The sequence below is a fragment of the Natrix helvetica genome, assembly GCF_964273705.1.
Source record: "Natrix helvetica genome assembly, chromosome: Z".
NCBI lineage: Eukaryota > Metazoa > Chordata > Lepidosauria > Squamata > Natricidae > Natrix > Natrix helvetica.
Window position 1 is genome coordinate 92,078,002 of NC_138554.1, and position 22,843 is coordinate 92,100,844.

The following is a 22,843-nucleotide window of genomic DNA, read 5'->3' on the forward strand; positions in this document are numbered from 1 at the left end:
TTCAAAGGAAAGGATGATCTCCCATGCTATTTTATAATCATAGAGGTCAATTCAGGAAGCAATATAATGAGAACTAGTCACAGAGACAGAATGAAATCAATTCTATATTCTTTATATTTAGTAGGACAGGTGTTGACTTCCAGTGTAATGGGATGGAAGCTGAGTAATTAAACTAAAAATAGAAGAGAACAAAACTTAAACATGTGGGATCTACACCAGGCATTTGGAAGGTATAAAAAGCTCCATCAGAGTCTGTATTACCAAACCCATGCATTTAAGCCAGCTGAAAAATCTGAGTTGATGCACTTATGATAAGACAAAAATAGCCACTTTTCCTTCAATATTTGACAAAGTTAATAGGAGTAAATGGAAATTTTCTAACAGGCACTTTATTCACACATTAGATTAAGCTTAAGACAGAAAGATAAATAAGAGAAAATACAATAGCAGTTATGGTTTAGCATTTAGCCTATATGCTCCAGACAATTATGAGTTGCATTAACAATCTTTTGAAAACAAAAATTCATACAAGAACAATTTTCACAGGCTTATGGGACACAACCTGGGCTATCCCCTATAAATCTAAACAAGTGCATGGTGCAACAAAATACTGCAGTGAGAGACATTTCAGTATTCCATTAATCATCTTCTCTTGATCTCCTATTAATTTTAGTTGTTTCTGCTACAAAACTATGTTTATGGCAATTGAACACACTTAGTAATTATCTGGGAAATGTAACTCTTCAGATTTTGCTTTTATGTTTGATTGTCAACAATCTCTCACACACATCATGTCTAGGTTGGACTACCACAGGGCATTTTACATGGAGTTGTTTTTAAGACTTCTCAGAAGCAGCATTAGGACCATTCTGGAAGGTGAAACCAATCCTGAAAATATAGCATTGACTTACAATAGACTTCAGAATATTTCTTTTGCAGCTCAGCACTCATGTATCCCTAATTTAATTTCTTTCAAATAAAACCAACCCATCAATTGTTTCTGATCCTAAGTAAAGGTATAGATAATCCCACCAATTAGTGAAGCAGAAGACAATGTTCTTCCATTGTCACCCCATCTCAATGGAATAGTCCTATCCAGAGTTCCAGACAGCATTCTCTATTAATAATTTTTAGAAAAACAGTAAATGCCTTTTTGCAGTTTTTTTCTCAATTTCTATTTTTTTTTTAAGCATTGTCACTGGATAATAGATGCCAAATGAATTAATGGCTTTAACAATTTTGATTAGTATTAACTATTTATTGATTTTATTTGAATATATTATTGCCATGCATTTTGGGGGATTTGGTGGTATATCAAATCTGTCTCTGTCTTATCTAATCTATTCATCCATCCATCATCTATTTCTATCATCTATTTATTTCCACCCATTCCACCAAACCTGCTCTTACGCATGTGTTTTTCAAAGGTACTCCTTTGATACAAAACTGACTGATACTTACATTTAAACTTTGCAGAATTTGGAATGAGAAATTCCATTCAGCAACCCAAGCTTTGCCACTCATCAATTGGTAGGTAGAGAGGATTTGCTTCAGTAGATGTTCAATGAGGCAAATAATAATGGTTGTCTCAAGCCACTGGAAATGTGATAGTACACACTGGTCCATATGTGAAAATAACTGCTTGAATTGGCCATAGGAATGAATCTCAGTCTACTTCAAAATGTTTTATCGTTCTGAGGACTTCTGCTGTGGACTAAGAATGAGAAAGCACTGTCAGCAATTGTTTCTGTCATGATTATGTATTTTGAAAATGTTAAGATCCCAGCAAAGATCTCTATGTCACTATGGGATTATGGTTTTTATCTTCTTTTAGCAGACTTCCATTTGGAGAGAAATTGGTACAAGACAGTAAAGGTTATGATCTAAGATAAGCAGAGCTTCCAAGTTCATGTATCTTTATATTATCAAGTTGCCTCAGCAATTTGCCCATGAATAATAAAAGTGTGTTCTCTCTTCTTTAGTCTCATTCATAACAGTCAGTTCCAAGTGCAATGACTGTGTTTTCTTTCTATTAACCATTTACTATTTTCAAGCACAACGCTTGCTTGGAAATTTTTAGAGGGCAAGATGTACAGTCTATGATATGACATCACAACAAATCCATTTTATTTTTATCATACAAAGACTTGCAGCACCTAGAGACTAATCAATTTTTTGTCATCTATAATTCTATACTGTATGTCACTGCTCAGGTTTCCCAAAACTCTTACTATCAAGGTGCACTAGATATATTCCATCATACCAGAGCTATGACAAATAGAAGGAAAAGGCTAATACTACTACAGTGTCTTTCTGCCTGAATTCATTTTTTAGTTTTCATCTCAGTACCCAAGAACAACAGAAAGAAGTTAACAAATTTAACTTTGCAGGGAAAAGCATTTAATTTAGAGGACTAACTTGTTATATGCTGGCATTAAATATTTGAACGTATCAATTCATGTATAAATCTTTTCATCTCATTGAATATATATATGTATCCTTTACAGAAGTGTACAGAGTAAGTGAAATGATATTAGCAATGCTGGCACAAAGCCATACCACACAAAAAGATCTGGTGTCTCTAGAGCTCAACATTCTCTGGCCGTCACATTACAGTGCTGGCTTCAATGTGGTTCCAGTAGATTCCAAATGGGAAAAACAAGTCTGAACCTTGGCAACTCCTAGGGAAAGCAGAATTCTTTTTTCTCTCCCTCCTACTTTCCTGATGTAAATAGCATATACTTGTCAATTGCCTGTAGCAATTTTTTTTGAAGAAAAGGTTTCAAATTAAAGTCAATGAGTTGCATGTGGTCCTAGAGCTGCAAATTACTCACTTCTGCTCTGGAAAAATAATTTAAGAACATACATAGTGGTGTATTGTATCTGTCATCTATAATTTAACTCTGAAAAAAATGAGAAAATGCATCAAAATATAATTAAACTATGTAAGAGAGCCTGATTAGAGTAATGGTTAAGGCAGCAGACTAGAAAAGGGAGCCCATGAGTTCTAATCCAGAACCAAATTGGAGTTTAACTATTGGCATTCTAAATTCCATTTTTTTATTAAAACCATTGGACTCATGTTTAGTCACTGGGGTCCTTTAGAGCATTGATCAATCACTGGTGGGAAAATGGCTGAGGATTTGTAGGAAAAACCAAGGCTCTGCTCTGGTTTCACTCACTCTGAAATGGGCTCTACTACTGTGTTTGGGAAGGAGGAATTATTTAGAAGTTAAAAGAATGGAGAGAAAATCATGCCAGCTGGTGTAAATCAACAAGCTGCCATTCTGGCTTATTAACAAGTTGTTAATAGCGTTGAGCATGTGAATGGCTAAGCTTTGTTATGTTAAGAAAGGAAATACCACATAATAATATCAGCACAGCTAGGTGCTACTTTGTGCTGTGTTTTGTTGGTGCCCTTGTAGACCCCATATTGATCAGCTCTAGCAAAGTTTTGTGGCACTGAATACTTCAAAACTAACTTCATAGCTCTTTGATGATTCGCATTAATATTTAGGGTAAACTTTTTGTTGTTAATATCTTGCACTAATATCTGTCTTAGTTCTTAATTAATATTCTAGAAGATCAACAAAAAACCATAATAGTGTTTTCTTTTGGTGATCAACAGAAATTCTGTAGGTCATTAGGTATTTAACCTCGGAAGAGCAAAATTTGTCTTTTATCAGACAAAACAGCACAAAATTATTAAACAAATTCAAAGCGATCAACTTGTACTTTGTATAATCTTCTTAGAAGTTCCCTCTCCCACATTGTCTTCTTCAGCATAACATATTACAAAGTGAACTGGCACCTCGAAATGCTGTAAAGTAAATGTGTTTATCTTTAAGTTACAATAAATCTCTTTGGTTTTTTACAATAATAGAAAGAAATGCTGCCAACACAATCATCTAGGCTTATACAGATCAAAGGGAGAATGACCTTTTCTAATATTTTGCTGCTGTGGCAACTAGAGGAAACAGGTTGCAAGTGTCCCATGGTTACTTCTCAACTTGTTAACTCAAGTCCACAGCAGGTGGGGATGGACAGGCATTTGGCTGAGTAGAAAAAGAAATTTCTTCTGGAAAATGTTTAAAAATTGATCTGACAATGTTTTGAAACATTGCTGCCAAGGCTAGTATTTTACAAATGTTTATTAAGATAACTGCTTCTCATCACTTCTAAAATGTTTTTATAATCAATGGAGCAAGTTAGTTAATTTATTCTGCTGGTTATCTACCAGAGTATACAGTAGCTGCAAGACATTCATTCTACATATGCCTAAACCTGGATTCAATCATTTGTATTTCAGTAGGGATGGGTGAATTGTTTTCTGTGTTGGAAACATAGCTATTGGTATGAAACAATAGGCAGACGCATTTATGTCCCCTGAAGCTTGCCCCAGGCTATGTGCTGCAAATAGTTGAAACCCTGAAAAGTATTCTTCTTATCATAACAATAAGTAATTCTGCCTTCGTCCATCCAGCCAACACAGTGCCCAAAATATTCTATCAATCTTTCAGTTCCATTATCCTCCTTACTGAAAGCAAATGCTTTCAGAAGTGCTGGACTACAGTTCCAAAAGTTATTTGCTATTGGGGATATTCTTCAGGGTTAATTGAGGTGATTAGTTTGCCATAATTTAGATTATGCTATTGAATGACATGATAGGAACGTAAGTTTTAAGGAAAAAAACAGAAATCCAATTTCCCTTCCATCTTTGCTATAGTACTAGTAGCTAAGAGGAAAGATTTTCACTATTCTGGAGAAATTTTTTTTTTATGAGATGGAGATGAAATTTGGATATTGCTTCTGGTTCTATTCCTCCCTCTGTTTTTGCTATGCAGTAATGTATTTTTCAGGATGCAGTCCATATTTGGAATTTAGTAGCACTTTATAAAAACCACTGAAGGATCGAAAAGTGGAATTTATGTCATACCAGTGAGAAATAAAAAGACTAATAAGGTCTAAGCACCTAAATATACTATACTGAAAAACTGAAAATATATTGAGGAGTTCAGTCTAGGGAGATTTCAGAGAGATAATAAATTCTATTTTGAAGGATCTCAAAAAGAACATTTAATCCTAACAGTTGCTTTGACTTTCACTATTCTGAGAGTTGCTTTATAATTATAGCCTTGCTTTATTTCGCACTTGATGGTTACACCTCCTTAACTCTCCTGCCTTGTAATCTTTGAACATTAGGAGGCCTGGAAATGTCCACTCTCTTCTGATATATACAAAGATAGAGAATTTTCTAAAATGTACAAAGCCAATCTATATACATTGTATAGCTATAGAAACTATTTTAATGCTATATATGCAAACAGAGCAGAAATAACAATTCCATTGAAGACAAAGCCAACAAACATATTCCAAGTTTTGTTCCAGGTACATTACATAGCTCTTAACATTGGCTACGAACTAAGTAGAATTTGCTATGCTCTTCTCTTCTGTAAGATGAATCAGCTTCTATTGCAGTCTTTCAGGACTTAAGATATAACAGGTAGCACACTCTAGGTCATCCATCACCCATAGAACCAGGAGTAATTCAGGCAAAAATAGCAAGAACGTTCAATTGTATTTACTTAATCTGGATGTGAATGCTAGTATGTAAGTAAAGCATTTCATTCTGGCTTGGAAGAATTCATCATTTTCTTATTTCTCCTTTTCTATCTTTTCTTCTGTTATCTTGTCTTCTAAATCAGCTGCTTTCAATCTTTTGGGCACCAGGGACCGGTTCCATGAAGAAAGGGTTTTTCTGTGGATTGATGGGGTGGTGGTTTTGCATGCTGCATGGCTGGGGCTTCAATTGTTTGCATGGACAGGTTGCTGGCATGCTGCGTACCGGTGCTGATCGATGGACCGGGGTAGGTATCCTGTTCTAAATAGTGAATTCTCTTTTACCGAACATATTCAAACAAAAATTGGACACCTGTTATGAATGCTTTAATCTGAATTCCTTAATGGAACATAAAGTTGTCTTGGATGCTTTAGACGCCCTTCCCAATTTTATGTTTTAATAATAATAAGATTCTTTTTTTAACAGCTTGAGGATAAAGGGAAAACACTTGCCAAACAAAATATACACATAAAGAAACAAACACCTACATAAACGATTCCAGGTTGGTGCAAACCAGGATTAGAGATTAAATGAGGCGAGATAGTTGATAGCTCTAAAATAAGAGAAATTATACTTCACATAAGAAGTTTCCATTCAATTCTGCATATATGCCAGTTGCAAACCATCCAAATTTTGATCACATGATCATGGGGATGCTGCAAAGTCATAAGTGTGGAAAACAGTCATAAGTCACTTTTTTCAGTGCTCTTGTACCTTTGAACAATCATTAAACAAATGGTTGTAAGTGAAGAATTACCTTAACTCATTCTTACACTTTTACAAGTAAGAATAAAAAGGAGGTGTTATAAGGATGGATGAGAACCAAAGCTTTCCCATTTTCCCAATTATTCCCAGAATGCAAAGTGTATTACAATGATGATTATGGATTCTAAAAAGATTAAGATTTGGGTATTGGGGTGGGGGGAAACTAGCTATCTAAAATTTTGGGAAACTTAGATTAGATGTGTCAGTCTATCTTAGAATAAGACAACATTCTAATCACTAGTGGAAGCTCAAATGTATTCAATTATTTCAAACATTTTCTTCTCCTTTGCATTTTAGGTCCTTCTGATTTTATGGATTTACTGTTATTACTATCTTAATTGATTTAGATATACTCTGACCATAATTATCATGTATTTACATCAATCTGATTGATCCTACCTATGAATTTCAGGATCAGATTTTCATCCAATCCTCAAAAGTTGGTTGCATTTTTTAAAGACATATTTCATAGATCTGAGACTAGCCTCTTACATTTCTAGTAAATGCAGATTTAGCAGAAAAGAGATACATTTTCTTTGCAGAAATTTCTCCAAGTCACTACACTCTGCTATAAATTACTCAACACTTCTATAGAATTTAGTAATGGGCAGGAGAAGAGGCTATTGCAAAATCAAACTCCAGTAATATGTTTATTCAGAAATACTAAATCTTGTTATGTTTATACATATTTTCTTGTTAGTCTTGGTAACAGTCAAAGAACAATAGGATTTTATTATCTTTGCTTTATTTTTTTTAATAACAAGCTAGATTACCTTTTTTTTAAAAAAACCAGAAAATTAACATGCATAAAGAATTTATATTTGTTTTTTCCTAGGATAATAGTTGAGATTGGCACCCGAACTGCATCTAGATGCTTTTAAAGACTAAAAGTACTAAGGGAATAATGCCAAATTGGAAGCCCCTTTAGTGGAATTAGAAAAATACAGGTAATCGTTGAGTTATGAATGTAATGGAGCCTGCCAATTACATTCATAACCCAAGGATTTGTTGGAGTGAATCACATTGAATAAACGTGAAACTCTCTGCCTTCACCCATGCATTCGCTACTCGAATGTGTGGGTTAAGTGCACAAGATATCTCAGAGCATGGAGGGCCTAGTGATTTCCAACCACCCAACCCAGAGACATCTCATGTTCCCTACCCCCCAATCCTGCCCAACTGAGTCCACTTACCTTTTGAAGATCTCAATGAGCTGTCTCCTCTCCAGCCTCTCTGCAATGGTTTCACCTTGAGCAAAGTCTTGCCAGAGACTATAAGGATGTTGTGTCCTTCTAGGCTCTGATTGACTTTGCAAAAAACCTTTGCCGGGAAGAACAGAGCCCAGGATGGATACACCAGCCCTTTCTGGGCTCCTTTCTTGCTGGCAAAGAAGACAACCCGAGTATACAGGGATACAATCTCTTTCCCCTGCAGGCTTTGGCAAGAAAAGGGCAAACGGAGGGAAAGCCTGAAGAACTGAAGTATTTCCTCTGTTTGGAAAGCCTTTGGCCGCAGATCTCCTCCAGGCTGCAATTCACAGAGAACAGAGGCTTAATGTAATGCAAGATCACTAGCATGAGATCTCGTGCTCCTGATCTCATGTTTTCTGGCACTATTTTAGGCCTGTTTTCTGTGAATGCACCGAAGGCCTGAGGAAACGAAGAGGCAAAGAAACCCAAGGCTTGCTAGATCTTCACAGCCCCAGTGCCTGTGGAGACCCGGCTGGGGCAGGAGGAATAGACAGGGTGAATATTGCAGTGCCTCTATAGTCATTTGTAAGGGTGAGCGACTGTTGTGGTAATGCAAGATTCATAACATTGGGACTGTGTTGTAAGTACTTTGTGGAGGGATTTATGTTGTAACTTTGAACAGTTGGCAAGTGAACTGTCGTACTCGAGGATTACCTGCAGTGTATGCAGTTGAGTTTTTGAAGATACCAAGAAGATATTTAATAGAAGAAACTGATATAGAAGTGGGAACTCTATTAGATCTACAGAGCTTAGTAGTGAGTTGGATTATAGTTTACATGCCTATAAATGTCTGAAATGTTTAAATACTTTATGTTCATAGTGCTCACTTCTATGAGACTTTTAAAATTATTAACATTAGGGTTTTTTTACTAATAAAGATGAGCATTTAAATGCTCCTCTATTTTACAGAAAATGTTTGTAACTGATTTCCCCCACTTCAAAAACTAAGGATTTCAGAGATGTTACTCCCACACACACACATTTCTTTTAAAGTTATTATGAATTTATTTCATCCATTCTGTTTGTGGGAGTTTGTGGGAGTAAGTGCATGTATGAATTCTGATCCTTTATTTTTAATTTGGAATTACTGTTTTTTGTTTTTTATAATACCAAAATGTATCCAAAGATGAAAGTCTTTTCTAATTATATAGATGGGTTTATACATATATCTGAATAATTAAATTACTTTATTGTATATGCTTCAAGTGACTTAATGATTTTTCTTTCAAAATTTGTCTTGTTGCTATTTATATTTTATTACTGTTAAAAAAAGCTAATTGATCTAACAAAGAATGTATTTTATCAACAGCAATTGGATTTTATTCCTTTCTCTTTTGTTTTGTTGACATTTCCCCCTTTTCAAGCATTATCTTGCCTGATCACTAAACTGAGTTAGAAAAAGAAAAAGGAAGGAAAAGTAGAGTGGCGGTAACATAAAATAGGTGTATGGGATGATAAGCAAAGCAATTCCGAATATATATTTTAAATCCCTATATGAAATACAATGTAATCATACATGTAGTCATACATGTAAATGTATAAAAGTGATAAAATATAACAAAAATAATAACTATGTGAATGTATACCTGTAAATGTATGTAAGAGATTAAAAATAAAAAACTTTTCAAAAAAGAAAAGAGAAGGTTTGAAGGGAAAAAAAACCTAGATGTTTCTTAGGGTTAAAAAGTAGGCTTCTGTTACATTCATAAAATAAAAAGGCTTATTTCTGTTTCCATTATGGAATAGTTTAATTAATTTCAAGCCTGGCAAGGAGAGATAAAGTTCTGAATATAGCATCACAGTTTGAATAGAGGATATGGTAACTGAAAAACGGACATTAATTTTATAAATTGGATGGATATTGTTTGTGATGTATTAGTGCTGTACATTAATAAATGGACAATGCCCCTGGCTTCTTTTGACTACAGGTGGTTCTCAACTTACAAACACAATTGAGCCTCAAATTTCCATTGCTATGCAACACAGTTGTTAAGTGCATTTTGCCCCATTTTACAATCTTTCTTACCTCAGTTGTTCAGTGAATTGCTGTAGTTAATAAAATGGTTGTTAAGTAAATCTGGGCCCCCTATTGACTTTACTTGTCAGAAGGTTGGAAAAGGTGATCACATGACCCTGGGATACTGCAACTGTCATAAGTACATGCCAGTTGCCAAGCATCCAAATTTCAATCATATGCCCATGGGAATGTTCAATGGTCATTAAGTGTGAAAACTATTATAAGTTACTTTTTTCAGTGACTCTAAACAGTTACTAAACAAATGTTTGTAAGTTGAGGACTACCTGTGTTTCTTTTACTAATGAGTCAATTTATGCTGATTTCATAACGTTTTCAAAGCTAATATGTAATAAAGCAACTGCCCAGTTTAACTGCTTTGTGATGAAGATTACTACTTGTTCCTGACAGCGGGGGAGACAGCATATAATCAATACTTACATCATCCCTGTTCAATAAAATTGAAACTGCATTGATTTACAGACACTCTCAGGTTGCGTTGATATGTCAGAGTAAAGTGTCTGGAAATATAATTAAAAAAAGAAAAGTATCCAATTTATTAAAACTTAAACAAATTACTTCCAAGGAGGGTATTTCCTTTAGAGATACATATTTTGTAATATGCATGAATCTACTTATTCTGGAATTAAATTCAATAGTTTAATTCAATATTCAATTCAATTAATCAAAACACTGAAACATTGGTTGGATTATATATTCCAAATAAAGATTGTCTGGAAGGAAAATTAGTGATTGGTTCTCCAATTTCAGTACTTTGAAATTTCTCAACTGAAATATGCTATAAAATATATGAGGAGCATATGAAGAAATTTAAGTGCTTCTGGATTGATTCAAGAAGTCATCTGGTGTCTTTTCTTCCCTTAAAAAGCTTAGAAACTGTTGATACCCAGTTGTCAGAAATCAGTATTATAGTAATAAAACATTTCATAAATAATTAATTAACTAATTAACTAACTAAAATCCCAACATTAACCTAATCATGTTAGTGATTATCTGAATTTGGTTCTGATTTCTAAGGCACCTGCTTTCACTGAAGTACCTTCTCCCCCACTTCAGTGAAAGCAGATACCTTCAAAATCAGAACCAAATTCAGATAATCACTAACATTATTAGGTTAATGTTGGGATTTAGTTCTCTAAATTCACAGCTAGCTTAGGAGTGTGTGAGGCATAGCACAACATTAAATAAGGTTATTCTATCCATTTCAAGTTTGTGTGAAGAATTAACTGTACTGCATTGTATAATTGTACGTAACGGGCTGAGGCCCAATGGAAGGCCTGTGTTCCATTACCTTCAGATGCCAGTTCACTTTGGGTATATTTCTTCGTATATAATGAAGAACAAGAGATTCGAAACAGTATAGCTAAAGAAAAGTATTAAAATATTGAATCAGTATGGCCCAGTTCCAGAAACACTTGAGTTCTGAAAAACAAATAAACAAAAACTTGTAAAGAGAGATTACCAAGGTGAGAGTACAGTGAGACACCCAAAACTGTAAGAATGGTGGCACAAAATCTAAAGTTCAGAATGAGCTGAAATTAGCAGAGTATTAGAAAAATGAACAGGTTTTCTTAAAATATATTTAAAGGAACAGAAGCAAAATGCGAACATAACTATCCAAGTCCTCTTTTAGACCATATCATCTCTTAACAAGAAGCATATATTTTGCGTCATGAGCATATTGAACAGGAAGGAATGAAGTTCAAGACTGACATAAGCAAGGTCAGGGAATTGCAGTTTCTCACGAATAGTTTAGATATCTAGGATTTTATGAACTACATGGTAAGTTGCTAATGGTCTGACCAACATTTATGAATTATCTCTGGAAAAAATCCTTGAGACCTTTTGATATGCTAGGTGACTGGAGAAAGTAAAAATTCATATATTCGTTCAATAGATGTACTCAAGAAATTACAGACCAATGTAAAATTGATATGTGGTTGGGAAGACCTAAAGATGAAAATAAAGACAGCAATCTGTAAGTACCTTGAAAACAATGAAGATACTATTTTCAGCATATATTTGTTAAAAATAAATCTTGCTAGATTAAATTTGTCGTATTTTAATCAAGTTGCTTGTTAGGTTAAAATGATAGAAAAAACAATTCTGACTGAACATTAGAAAAAAATTAACAATATTTTGTTAGGGGAAAAATGTACTTTCAGAGCTAGTTTTCTCCTTGTCATTCAGTGAAGCTGGAGGACACACAGCTGTCTGTTAGACAGAAATGCTTTAATTTGGATTTCTGCACTCAACAGGGAGTTAGATAATAGTCTGACGGTCCCCATCAGCTCAATGGTTCTGTATAAAAGTGATTCTAATAGAAAACCTCTATATGGTTCCCTTAGCAGGTTGCAGAAATGGTTTGCCACTGCTTTTTTTTTTTTACTTCCTAGTGTCAATAGCTCTGCGATTCCCCTAACCTAATACTGACAATAATTGAAACAGTTGGGCTTTCAGAACAGGGATCCTGATCTGTTACACAGGTTCTAATTATACAACAAGTTCCTATGGATTTTAAGGAGCCAATTTTATTATTTGGTTAGGAACCAGCCCACTTCATCAAATCTTGACAAGATTTTCTATAGCTATCTCACTTACAGATACACAGTAAAAATTGAAGATTGAGCCAAAGAACTGCGAACTCTTTGCATATGCTCTTTCATATATATGAAAAATAATTTATATAATAATGGATGTGGATTTTCTAAAATTTAGAATGAAAGGAGAGGGAAGAAAAATTATACTTCAATCTCAATTCAAAATAGATTTATAGATAAATTCTCCAATGCTCTCTTTTAAGCTAAAACAAATACTATTCTAACACTTCATATACATCTATTCAAATGCAACACTTTATGTTCATTACAATAAACTACTTTCCAATATTCACCAGATATTTTAGAAATCAACTCCCCAAATCCACAGCAGATAAGACTTGAAACTCAAAATTTCAGTACCAGGTTATAGAAAGCTGCGGTGTTGCATGGCAGCCAGAATAAAAATATATGAGTGCCAAAATCAATAGTAAGTTGATCATTTGAATTCAGCAGATTGGAACTAACCAAACATTAAGTTGATAATATCAAAATGACAGTTGTATACTTGGAACATAGAATGGTACTATGTCATATAACAACATAATCTCTCTCATAAATATATCAATACATATCAAGGTTTAGATATATCTTCAGAGAGCCAATTTCGGGAAATTTGAATTGGCCTGATTCAAAATCACTTTTGGATCAGTGTAAATCTGTGATCTGTCCACATAGCAATAGCCAAACAAGGCTTATAAGGCAGTCTTTGGGTCAATAAATTACTCTGCATTTACATGGTTCAAAGTTTAGCTTTTATTTGGTTTTAAATTAAAAAAATAAATTTCATTATTAAAGAGTGGAATGAGTCTAAACTAATGTTTACATTTTAGTTCACTTCATTTAGAATACCACCAGAGAAACAATAAAAGAGTACTGTTATTATCCCAAAACAGACATCTTTTTTTTAAGAAAGGTTGACAGTGGCAGAATTCAGTTTAATTGGAAAAAGTCTTTAGCATATTGACCACGAATGTTAGAAGGAAACAGCTGGTATCCGTGCTCTCCATACCTAATGGCTACCTCAGTCTGTCACAGGGTTTGGGCTCATTATACAACAGTGCTAATGTCATCTGCTTCATCTGGTTTTTTCTGCCTGCTTGGCAGAGATTTCAAGTACTCCAGGTGCCGGCGTGCATCCTCTTGATTTTGCCGCACATAGTAAACTACATAGGATATCACCATGGTGAACCAGCCAAACATGGTGACTAGCATGGCATAATCTGTTGTCTTTTTAGGAATATTACATAGGTCAGCATCAGCTGCATTGAGAAATGGCCTCCCAGCATGTTCATCTAAATCGGAGGTCTTACAGATGACACTGTTGGCTGTTTCATGGTTGGAAGCCATGCTTCTCAAGACTTGCTGAAGGGTGCAATCACAGTGCCAAGGGTTGTTTGCAATTCGAGCCCTAGCCTTCAAGTTGTTAAAAGCATTTTTGTGCACACTTTTAATCCGGTTGTCTGACAAGTCTAGCATTTGCAAGGTTTCTGCCACCCCTTTGAAGGAGTGCTCATCTATGAATTCAATGATGTTTTTGGATAAGTTGAGGACTTTCAATTGGTGCAAGTCCTTGAAAATCTCATTTGGGATGGATGTAATCTGATTGGAGTCTAAATAGAGGAGGACAGTTTCAGGAGGAAGATCTCTGGGTATTTCTTTCAGGTTTGCATTGCTGCAGCTGACATTCAAACCTCCAGAATGAGAACAAAGGCAACCTTTGGGGCACATACTGGCAGAATGAAAGCATAGAATCATGAGGACAAAGCTTTGTAGAAGCAGACACATGGAGAGGGAACGAGTTAACCACAGGTCTACCAAATGCATGCTGGAATGTCAGCATAATCACCCAACCGCTTCTCATTTACCCAACAGTGGTGGCAAAGTGTCTCAGGAACAAAACTGCAACCTCATTCTCACCAACAATGGAAGTCAAGAACAGGTTAGTATATAGACATCTTCATGGTTGGTTTGCTTTTTAAAAGGAAATTCCTGGAAAAGGAAAACAAAAAAACCTTTTAGAAGACTGTGAGGGGTATGTTTTAAATGATGTCAATATAGTTTAAGGTACAACCAGGACAAAACTATTCAGAAATTATCTCCCATTAAGTTCACTGGGTCTTGTCCCCAGATAAACATGTAGAGGATTGTAGTCAAATGGGAAATCTTGATGGCAAAGTCTAATTTAGTAAATGTCCAATAGGTTCGGTGTTATAAATGACCTTAAGATGTTCTTTCACTCTAATATCACCATTTCCAAAGCAGACTATTTTTTCTTTTTTAAACACAGGTTTTCTAGAACAGTGGTAATAAAACTTAATTACTTTCTTCCATTTACAGTAGCAGACACATTAACGAGATTTACACTGAGACTCATGCAGCAGTGACAAATTAAGCAAGCATTTTTGTGGTTAATGACCTTGCACTACAATGTTCCATATTGCTTTAGATCCAAATTAAACTATTTAAGAGAGGAAGTCCTCTTTTTTTTACAAGAATGTACTTATTTTTCAGACAAACCAAATACTGATAAATCTGAAGTCATAAGCATGTTTTTGCATCAAGTTCACAGGCATCCTAGTTAGGAAATTATGGGAGGTGTACTGGAGTTCCAATCTAGTGAAGACTGAGTGTATTCATCTGCTTGTAAAGAATTTTGCTATAAAAACTCTAAAAAAATTATCAGTGCTTTCTATGTATGTAAAATAAAATCTAATGACTTAAAAAAAACACCTATTTTTTTCCCAAGGAACTCAATCCATTGAAAGGGGAGAGGGTTGCAATAACTTGAACAAAACCTAAAGACAGATTGTGAAATGTTGCAATACAGTATCTTTAATTTCTTCATTATGAAGTACCTCCATCTTTTCAATCATATGTATCACAAACACACATACTTTTACCAACAAGCTAAGTTTGCATTTTTTCAAACTATTTAAATATAAATGAAGTTCATTTTAACATGTAAGTAAAATAATACTAGGACTAGTAGTGAGTAAAATATCCACTCTTTTATTTTCAGATGTAATCTGGAGAAAACCATCTTAGCAGTTGGGCAAATGGGTAGGTGATGTTTACCACTGATAATGAATAGGTTTTTCATTATTGATACATGATGGTTATCTTACTATTTTTTAAGACAAATGAGTAAAGGCCGCTTGGATACTAGAGTTGTTGGGTGCAAGATGGGCGGCAAATAAATTCTATAAATAAATTAAGGCAGAAAGTATTCATCTCTTATGGTACCCAAGAACAGTGAGAAATGTTTCCCAACAAAAAAAAATGTAAATGGAGGCAACAGAGATGTTAAAGAGAAAATAGTTCTGAACCCCTTTTAATATGAAAACTGCTCCAAGTATATTTTAGCATAACTGTAATATCCACAAATGGGATGAATAAATAAAATATACAGCAATATAATCTTAGAATTTGAGTTAATTATTATCATATCAAGAGAATACTATCTCTGACCTAGGATCTGAGCATTGAGAAAATAGCAATTAGCCTCTCTATATCATTAAAAAAAACACAATATAGAGTAAGATAAGATCCAAGAACCTGTCAACTTATTGTAGTTCAGTTACTTTGATGAAGTGCCTTGGGGTTTGGAAGAAAGCTTCTTAATTTGCTCCTTTTTTCTGTCAAAGAGGTAGAAAGAGATCTTGCTGAGTGAATCACATGGTGCCATCTCATATCTTACGGCCAGCAGATCTTAAAGAAAAGAGAAACAAAATAATTGTTTTATGAGGTTGAGCAAACATTGGAAAAATCCTATCTAAATCTAAATAAATAAATAAATCTATAATCCATAGGAAATAAGTAAACACACATATTTTGATTATTGGAACATACAGGGTTATTTTGATAGCAATATCAGAGGAAAGGGAACTTCTAGTTGAATTCTAAGAGAAACATAAAGTTTGATGCTGTAATTACTTTTGAGAACAAGAAATTAAAAGGTAGCAAAGCTTAAAGAACTAAAGATGTGTTTTATATAATGTTGATATAGGTGAGGGGGATGGAGAGAGGGGGAAAGAGCTGGTAAGAGTGTGGGGATTTGGGCTGCATAAATCCAGATGACAATTAGAATACATCAAAGAATTAGAATTTTCTGTATTTCTTTTCTGCATATTTTCTCAGCCAAATTACTTCATTTTTACAAACACATCTCTAAAGAAAATCCTTGTGAATCCCACTCCTACCAATGAAATTTTACACAAACAAAACCATAATTTCTCCCTACTCTAGCATTAAAATAATTTCTTATTTCTCATACCCCACTTCTGCCATATGATATACATTTAAAGAAACATAAGATTATTTTTTAAAAATTAAACTTAAATTCAACTAAGAAGTTTTCAGATTTTCTATTTGTAAAAGGCCTGTTAGCTTTCTGTAATGCTCTGAAAACTGGGCTGTTTCTTCAGGCTTTCAGACCAGAATTAAATCCTGACAAAATTCTATAGAAATATATTTATTAATAACCCAGTTAGAAACAACATAGAAAGAAATCAGTGGGATAAGGCACAAAATCCAAATACAAAAGAAAGAATTAGATGTTTTCCTCTACAAAATCCCTGCAGAGTTCAGTTTTTACTTGTGTGTGTCTGTGTCTATGTGTGTGCGCATGATAAACATCCAGCATTATTTCTCCCATTCCCCCCAAAATTTATTAGGTACAATTGACTATTATTATTCTACAACTATTACATAATTGTTAAATGTATATTTAGAATTATGAAATAATAAGAATATTTGAAGCAGATTTAAATATTTCATTCTTTTTATGAGGCATCGAGAATCTAAATAATATATAACCAACAGAGCAGATTTTGCTTTTAAAAGAAATCGAATCCAAGGAGTGAAAATGATATAAAATGAAATAAAAACAAGGAACGCTTACCAGATATATTTTCCATAATTAAATAATTGAAAAAAGTATAGGTGGTTATCTTTCAAGTACAATATTAAATGCTTTCAAAATGTAGGTATGTAGAGTATGTAATGTATGTAATGTATGTATGCATAAACAAATAAATAAACCAGAGGGACCAAAATAACAGCAAGCCTATTGGGAGAAGAAAAATAATAAATAAATACAGAAAATAAATTAGACAGAGAATTTCACACACTCCATTTACATTAATGGGAAAAAAGTAATTGTGAAAAATTTGTTTAGATTCTATCACAGGCAATCCTCGGCTTACAACAGTTCACTTAGTGACTGCTCAAAGTTACAATGTCACTTAAAAATTGATTTATCACCATTTTCCACACTTAAGTCCATTGCAGCATCCCCATGGTCAGTCACATGAACAAAATGTGGATGGTTGGCAACTGGTTAATATTTATGAGCTGGAGTGTCCCCGGGTGATGTGATCACCTTTTGTGACCTTCTGAGAAGCAAAGTCAATGATGAAGCCAGATTCACTTAACAACCATGTTCCTAACTTAATAACTGCTATGACTCACTTAACGAATATGGCAATAAGATTGTAAAATGGAGCAAAATTCACTTAACAAATATCTCACTCGGCAATAGAATTTTTGGGCTCCATTGTAGTTGTAAGTCAAGGACTACCTGTATACAGTTTATATAATCTGGCTGCTCTTGTCATGAGCTGGATTTTGACTTCCAAGGTACCCAAATAGTGTGCTAGCTGGAAGCATGGGGATATGGAGGAGTTCAGACTAGGAAAGTTGTAGTAATATAAAATAATAAATTATTCAAGAATACAAAACAGGAATACTTCTACTTAATTTAATCTCTAAAAATGTAAGTTAGTTATAATTACCCTGGTGGCATAGATCCAATTAGGGGAATTTTTGGTATGGAATGGGGGTATTATAACAACAGCCACTTTGAGCTTTTATCCCTCCTGTGTGGACAAATATACATACAAAGCAAACTGTAAAATTTCAGAAGTAAAATAAATTTTAAGAAAAGAGAACTGTAAAAAATAGCACGCAGATCTCAATTACACTAATAGAAGCAAATACTCAAGGTGGGCTTTGCTGAGGTAAAAATGATAGTGATTTCAAGAGAATGAAGGCCCACAATCTTGTCATTTAATTTTTAAATATATGTTCCATCTCAGGGATATTCTTCACATTTAGAAAAGAATGCTGATAGACATACATACACATACATACATACAGGGGGAGAATCAATTTGCAAATTGATAGAGTGGCCATACCAGATCAAAAAGAGGGCAGAGCCTCTGTGAATTATGTGATTAAATTTCCAGAAATCTGATGTAAACCTCAGTTGAACTACAGGAACTTTCAAGTTGACTATGGATGAGAAACTACAGTGTTTAATATAACGGAAGATCTAATGGAAGAAATGAGTGTTCTGATTTCTGCTTGGAAATTGGCAAGAGAACAGAACAGCTGAGATTCCATAATCCCCCAAACCAACCACAATGATAGAAGTCTGGCAACAGTGCAACTGACATGAACTGAATACACTATCCTAGCCACTAATTCCGTAAAAGGATGCTATTCTATTATCTACCTTTTGAAGGTATTGTACAACTTCATTTGAAGAGTTGCTAATTTGAGTTTAGGAGAGATTGTGTATCCCTCCAATGGCGACAACATGAGAAAAATAAGCTTTGTGGCAAAAAGAAGTGCACTGAAACTTGGCTTTGCAAGAAGATGACATCATATTACTGTTGCGCACACCTAGAGCCAAATTATCATTGTGGCAGATGGTCTATGCCGGGAGCTATATTAAACACTATTGCAGTTTATGAATATAAACAGGTCATACATGCTGTGCAATGTTTCCTACAGGTTTTCTGTTATAAGTACTAACTTATCGCTTTAGAACAAGATTCCTAAACTTCTGAAAAACTGATCAGTTAAAAGGAAGTCAGTTTAGTCTCAATGTAAAGGTAAGCATAACACACACACGTATCTTCCAATAAGAGGTAAAATTAGGATTCAGAGAGACAAAGCAGAAATTTGTTTGCACCTTGGTTGATAATCCTCATAGAAACAAACTCAGTAATGAAACTTTCTTTATTAGGCCTAGGATGCAGGTCTGTGTCTGAAAAGTAATGCCTGGGAATAATAAGATAAAGTAAGGTAAACTCTTACCATCTAACTCTTTGTTTGGAGCTTCAAGACCGACTTTCAGTCTCTTATAATTTGATGTAACCAGCCCTCCTCTATCTTTTTTCATTTATTCGCTTATTAAATATTATTTTCAATTATCACTCAAATGTTCAGCACATTATTACTGTCACACACTCCAAATCCACCTTGACTTGGTAAGTCAGTGTAAAAATAGGAAACCAATGTCATTCTTTTAAAAGCTTATTTGTTGGGAAAGAGTGGAGATCTTGCCAATTCCACATAAGGAAAGTATTCTGTTCAAAACCATCTACCCAGAAAGAATCGGGTATTCCAGAATCGGTATCAAAGAGTATCAAAGAAAGTAGAGATTTCAGAGAAAATCTGCAGATGTGTTTGGGGCAAGTTCACCTCATCACCCTTGATGTATAGTACAATAAAGGCAAAATAAACCACTGATACCTTGGACAAACGGAACACTTTTGTCTTTTTTCAGCATTAATAACACATTTGGTTTTCCATATATGAAATCATGGCTACTGCATCAAGCACTGCTATTTATTTCAAGTTGTAACTTAAGAAGCACATAATTACTACAAAATTCCATTCATCATTTCAACAAGTAAATTACACAGTGCAGAGAATTAAGAGGTCTGTTTTGCAACTTGGTTTATTATATAAGGAACTATGGAAAATACATGCTACCATGCAGCCTGCTCAATATGGCTCTGTCTAGCTATTTTACATCTTATCTGTAATTCCTTCAGCTAGCGCTGATCATGTTGGCTGGTTATCAAATCCAGCATGTCTGAAAAACTTCTGGCTGGAAACCATAAGGTATAATAAAAATAAAAATCATGAAAATAAATAGCTCTAGTAGGTTGGCAGGCATTTTGCATACTGAGCATAATTTTCATGAACAATCCCCACCCCCTGTGCCTGAAGACAAAAGTTTTCAATCAGTATGTGCTACCTGTTCTAAAATAAGTTGGTAAAACATGGACATTAATCTCACAATCAATACAAAAAATATGAATGGCACAAAGAGCATGAAAAGACATATGTTCGGCATTACAAGACAAGATAGTAAAGCCTCACATGGATTAGAGAGCAAATGAAAGTATACAATATCATTGAGAGTAAAATAATTGAAATGGAAATGGGCTGATCACATAACAAGATCATCTGATGGCAGGTGGACTAAGACAGCCATAAAATAGACCCCACTTGATAAAAAGCATCCATGAAAGAAAGAGATGGATTGATGGCATCAGCAAGTATTGTGGTCCCAGTTGGCAAAAGAAATCTGAGAACCATATTGGTCGCAAACTTGCGGAAGAAGCCTTCATTCTGCAGTGGATAGACAATGGCTAAAATGATGAATAAAATGGTAAAAATTGGGTTATTATAATCATAGTTAACAAAGGCAATTTCCCAGTATATTCAGAAAACCAGTGATTCAACTATGTAATGAAACTGATAATGGGAAAAGGAAAGTTGCATTTCCTAGCAGGAATTCTATATACTGGGCAAGATTGTATCTTTTTTAACTTATTGGTTCAATTACTGGGGGAAAAATGAGATATTAGGCTGAAATATCAAAGTAAATGTTTTTCATTTGCATATAACCCACTGGGAAAGAAATATATGCTTCAAAATGTCTTCATTAGGTTTACTATACATTCAAATTAAGAAATTATAGTCTTTGGAAAAAGCCAATCAGAGTTGCAAAAGAGGGTTTGGTTTCAAGATTGTCAGAGTTCCCTCTTTACACAAAACATGCTTCTTGTAGTTAGAGGAAGATTTGTTTTTCCATGCTTTGGCTGGAACTTCCCCAATCTACCATACTGAGGCAAAGAAACCATGTTAATTGTAACAGTCATTGGATACTTGCTTTATAAGAATAGGGATCCCTAAAAATGGAAAAGCAAGGTATTTTTAACTGATGTTGAGGCCTACATCAGTAGGTGAGAAATCTTAGGAATCTGATTTGCTGGCTATTATTTGTACAATTGGCAAAGTGAGCCTTTCAGGAATGTACCAAAGCTGGGAAGTCCAATGTTAAAGAGTTGGAATGTTGAAAATAATAAGGCTGATTGAGATGGAAATTTTCTCTAGATTACAAATCCCTTGTAAGGGCTGGACTTGGGAGCTGGTAAGGAGGCTTCTAGTCTTTTGTTTAAATGGGATTGCAGAGGGGTTTGTCTCTGCATCAGAAAGGTTTAAAAGCAGGAAAGGTGCAGCTTCCATTTTATTTGCTACATTTATTTTCTCTACCACACTTAGGAATGAGAATGAGGCATAATCAGTGCTTGATTTTCTGTCTCTCCAAACTGAGGAATGTATTATTTATTTATTTAGGCAATTTTCATGGCCATCCATTCACTCAGTGACTGGATTGCTTACAAATTTGAACTGGAAAGAAGAAGTGACCAAAAGAGATAGTTGGATTATGCATGAACATTTGTAAAATGTATTTGTCAAGCTCAGTATTTCTCAATCTCAGCAACTTTAAGATATGTGACTGTGGAAGTCCAATTTTAAAGCTGCCAATACTGAGAAACATTGTTGTAAGAGAGGACCAAAAACATGGGATCATCACCTTATTGGCTCATATAGCTCTGCATATTAACTACACATTATAAAAGGAAGACATATTGCTCTCCGATTGCTCTTTGTAGTGTAAGCTAATCTATTATTAATCTGCTTTTCAAAAAATATAGACTATGTTGGAAGAAACAAAATTGAAGTTACTTATTGTGCACAACTGAATGATCATTTGTTTCAAATGCATTTAATCACATAGAAAGCCAACAGTGAACTACAGCTTTCACTGCTGGAATATGTTTATGAGAAAAAAATAATTAGAGCTATAAAAGGTCCTTGAGCAAATTAATAAAGATACAGTAATAGGGTGATTCTTCCAGTCAAATTATACTATATATCCCCTTCATGAGGATTTTTTTTTACTACAATTGAGTCTTTTGTGCAATCTGAGTTTGTTTGAGATGTTTCATTACCTGATTAGGTAACATCAACATTGCTAAAGAGTGTAGGGTCTGCCTCTTGTTTATATACAGGAGCTTGCCCTTGTAAGATTGTTGTTTTCTTCTTGGTTTTTCCAACAAATGTCTGTTGTTTAGATATATGAACCATGTCAATAGACATATAGAGACAAACCGTATTTACACATACTCAAAAGGCAATAAAAAACTAAGAAGGAAACAAAAAAATCAGAACATATCTCTCCAGCAATCAAATACCAGATAAGCAAGGATTAACATCAGAGAAACAATCAAGCCGGAAATATATATACCTTAATCAAGGAATTACCAAGAACCATCAATTCCCCCCCCCCCAACATTGGCAGGAAAAGTTACAGTACATAAACAGGAAACAAAGTCCACAATTACTTGTATAGATGATGTTACATAGTTGGATAATGAAATGTCTACAAGCAAACAGAGATTACCAAGGACTCCAACCATGAGCTATA

The 22,843-nt window shown here is 34.4% G+C and overlaps 1 protein-coding gene across 5 annotated transcripts in view; it reads right to left on the bottom strand.

Annotated features, from left to right (window-relative positions):
- Nucleotides 1–389: 389 nt before the first annotated feature.
- The window catches only part of LRRC3B (leucine rich repeat containing 3B), a 103,876-nt gene continuing 81,422 nt past the window's right edge, over nucleotides 390–22,843 (bottom strand). For 4 of the 5 annotated variants that reach the window (XM_081933732.1, XM_081933731.1, XM_081933733.1 and 1 more), the window contains exons 2-3: nucleotides 15,826–15,978; nucleotides 12,472–14,259 (exon numbers count right to left, since the gene is read on the bottom strand). In XM_081933732.1, the coding sequence (XP_081789858.1) occupies nucleotides 13,318–14,094 (777 nt within the window). In that variant the 5' untranslated portion in view covers nucleotides 14,095–14,259; nucleotides 15,826–15,978 and the 3' untranslated portion in view covers nucleotides 12,472–13,317. Of the gene's footprint in view, nucleotides 1,715–10,961; nucleotides 11,034–12,471; nucleotides 14,260–15,825; nucleotides 15,979–22,843 lie in introns of those variants that run through there. The other variant, XR_014173637.1, reaches the window with a different exon arrangement.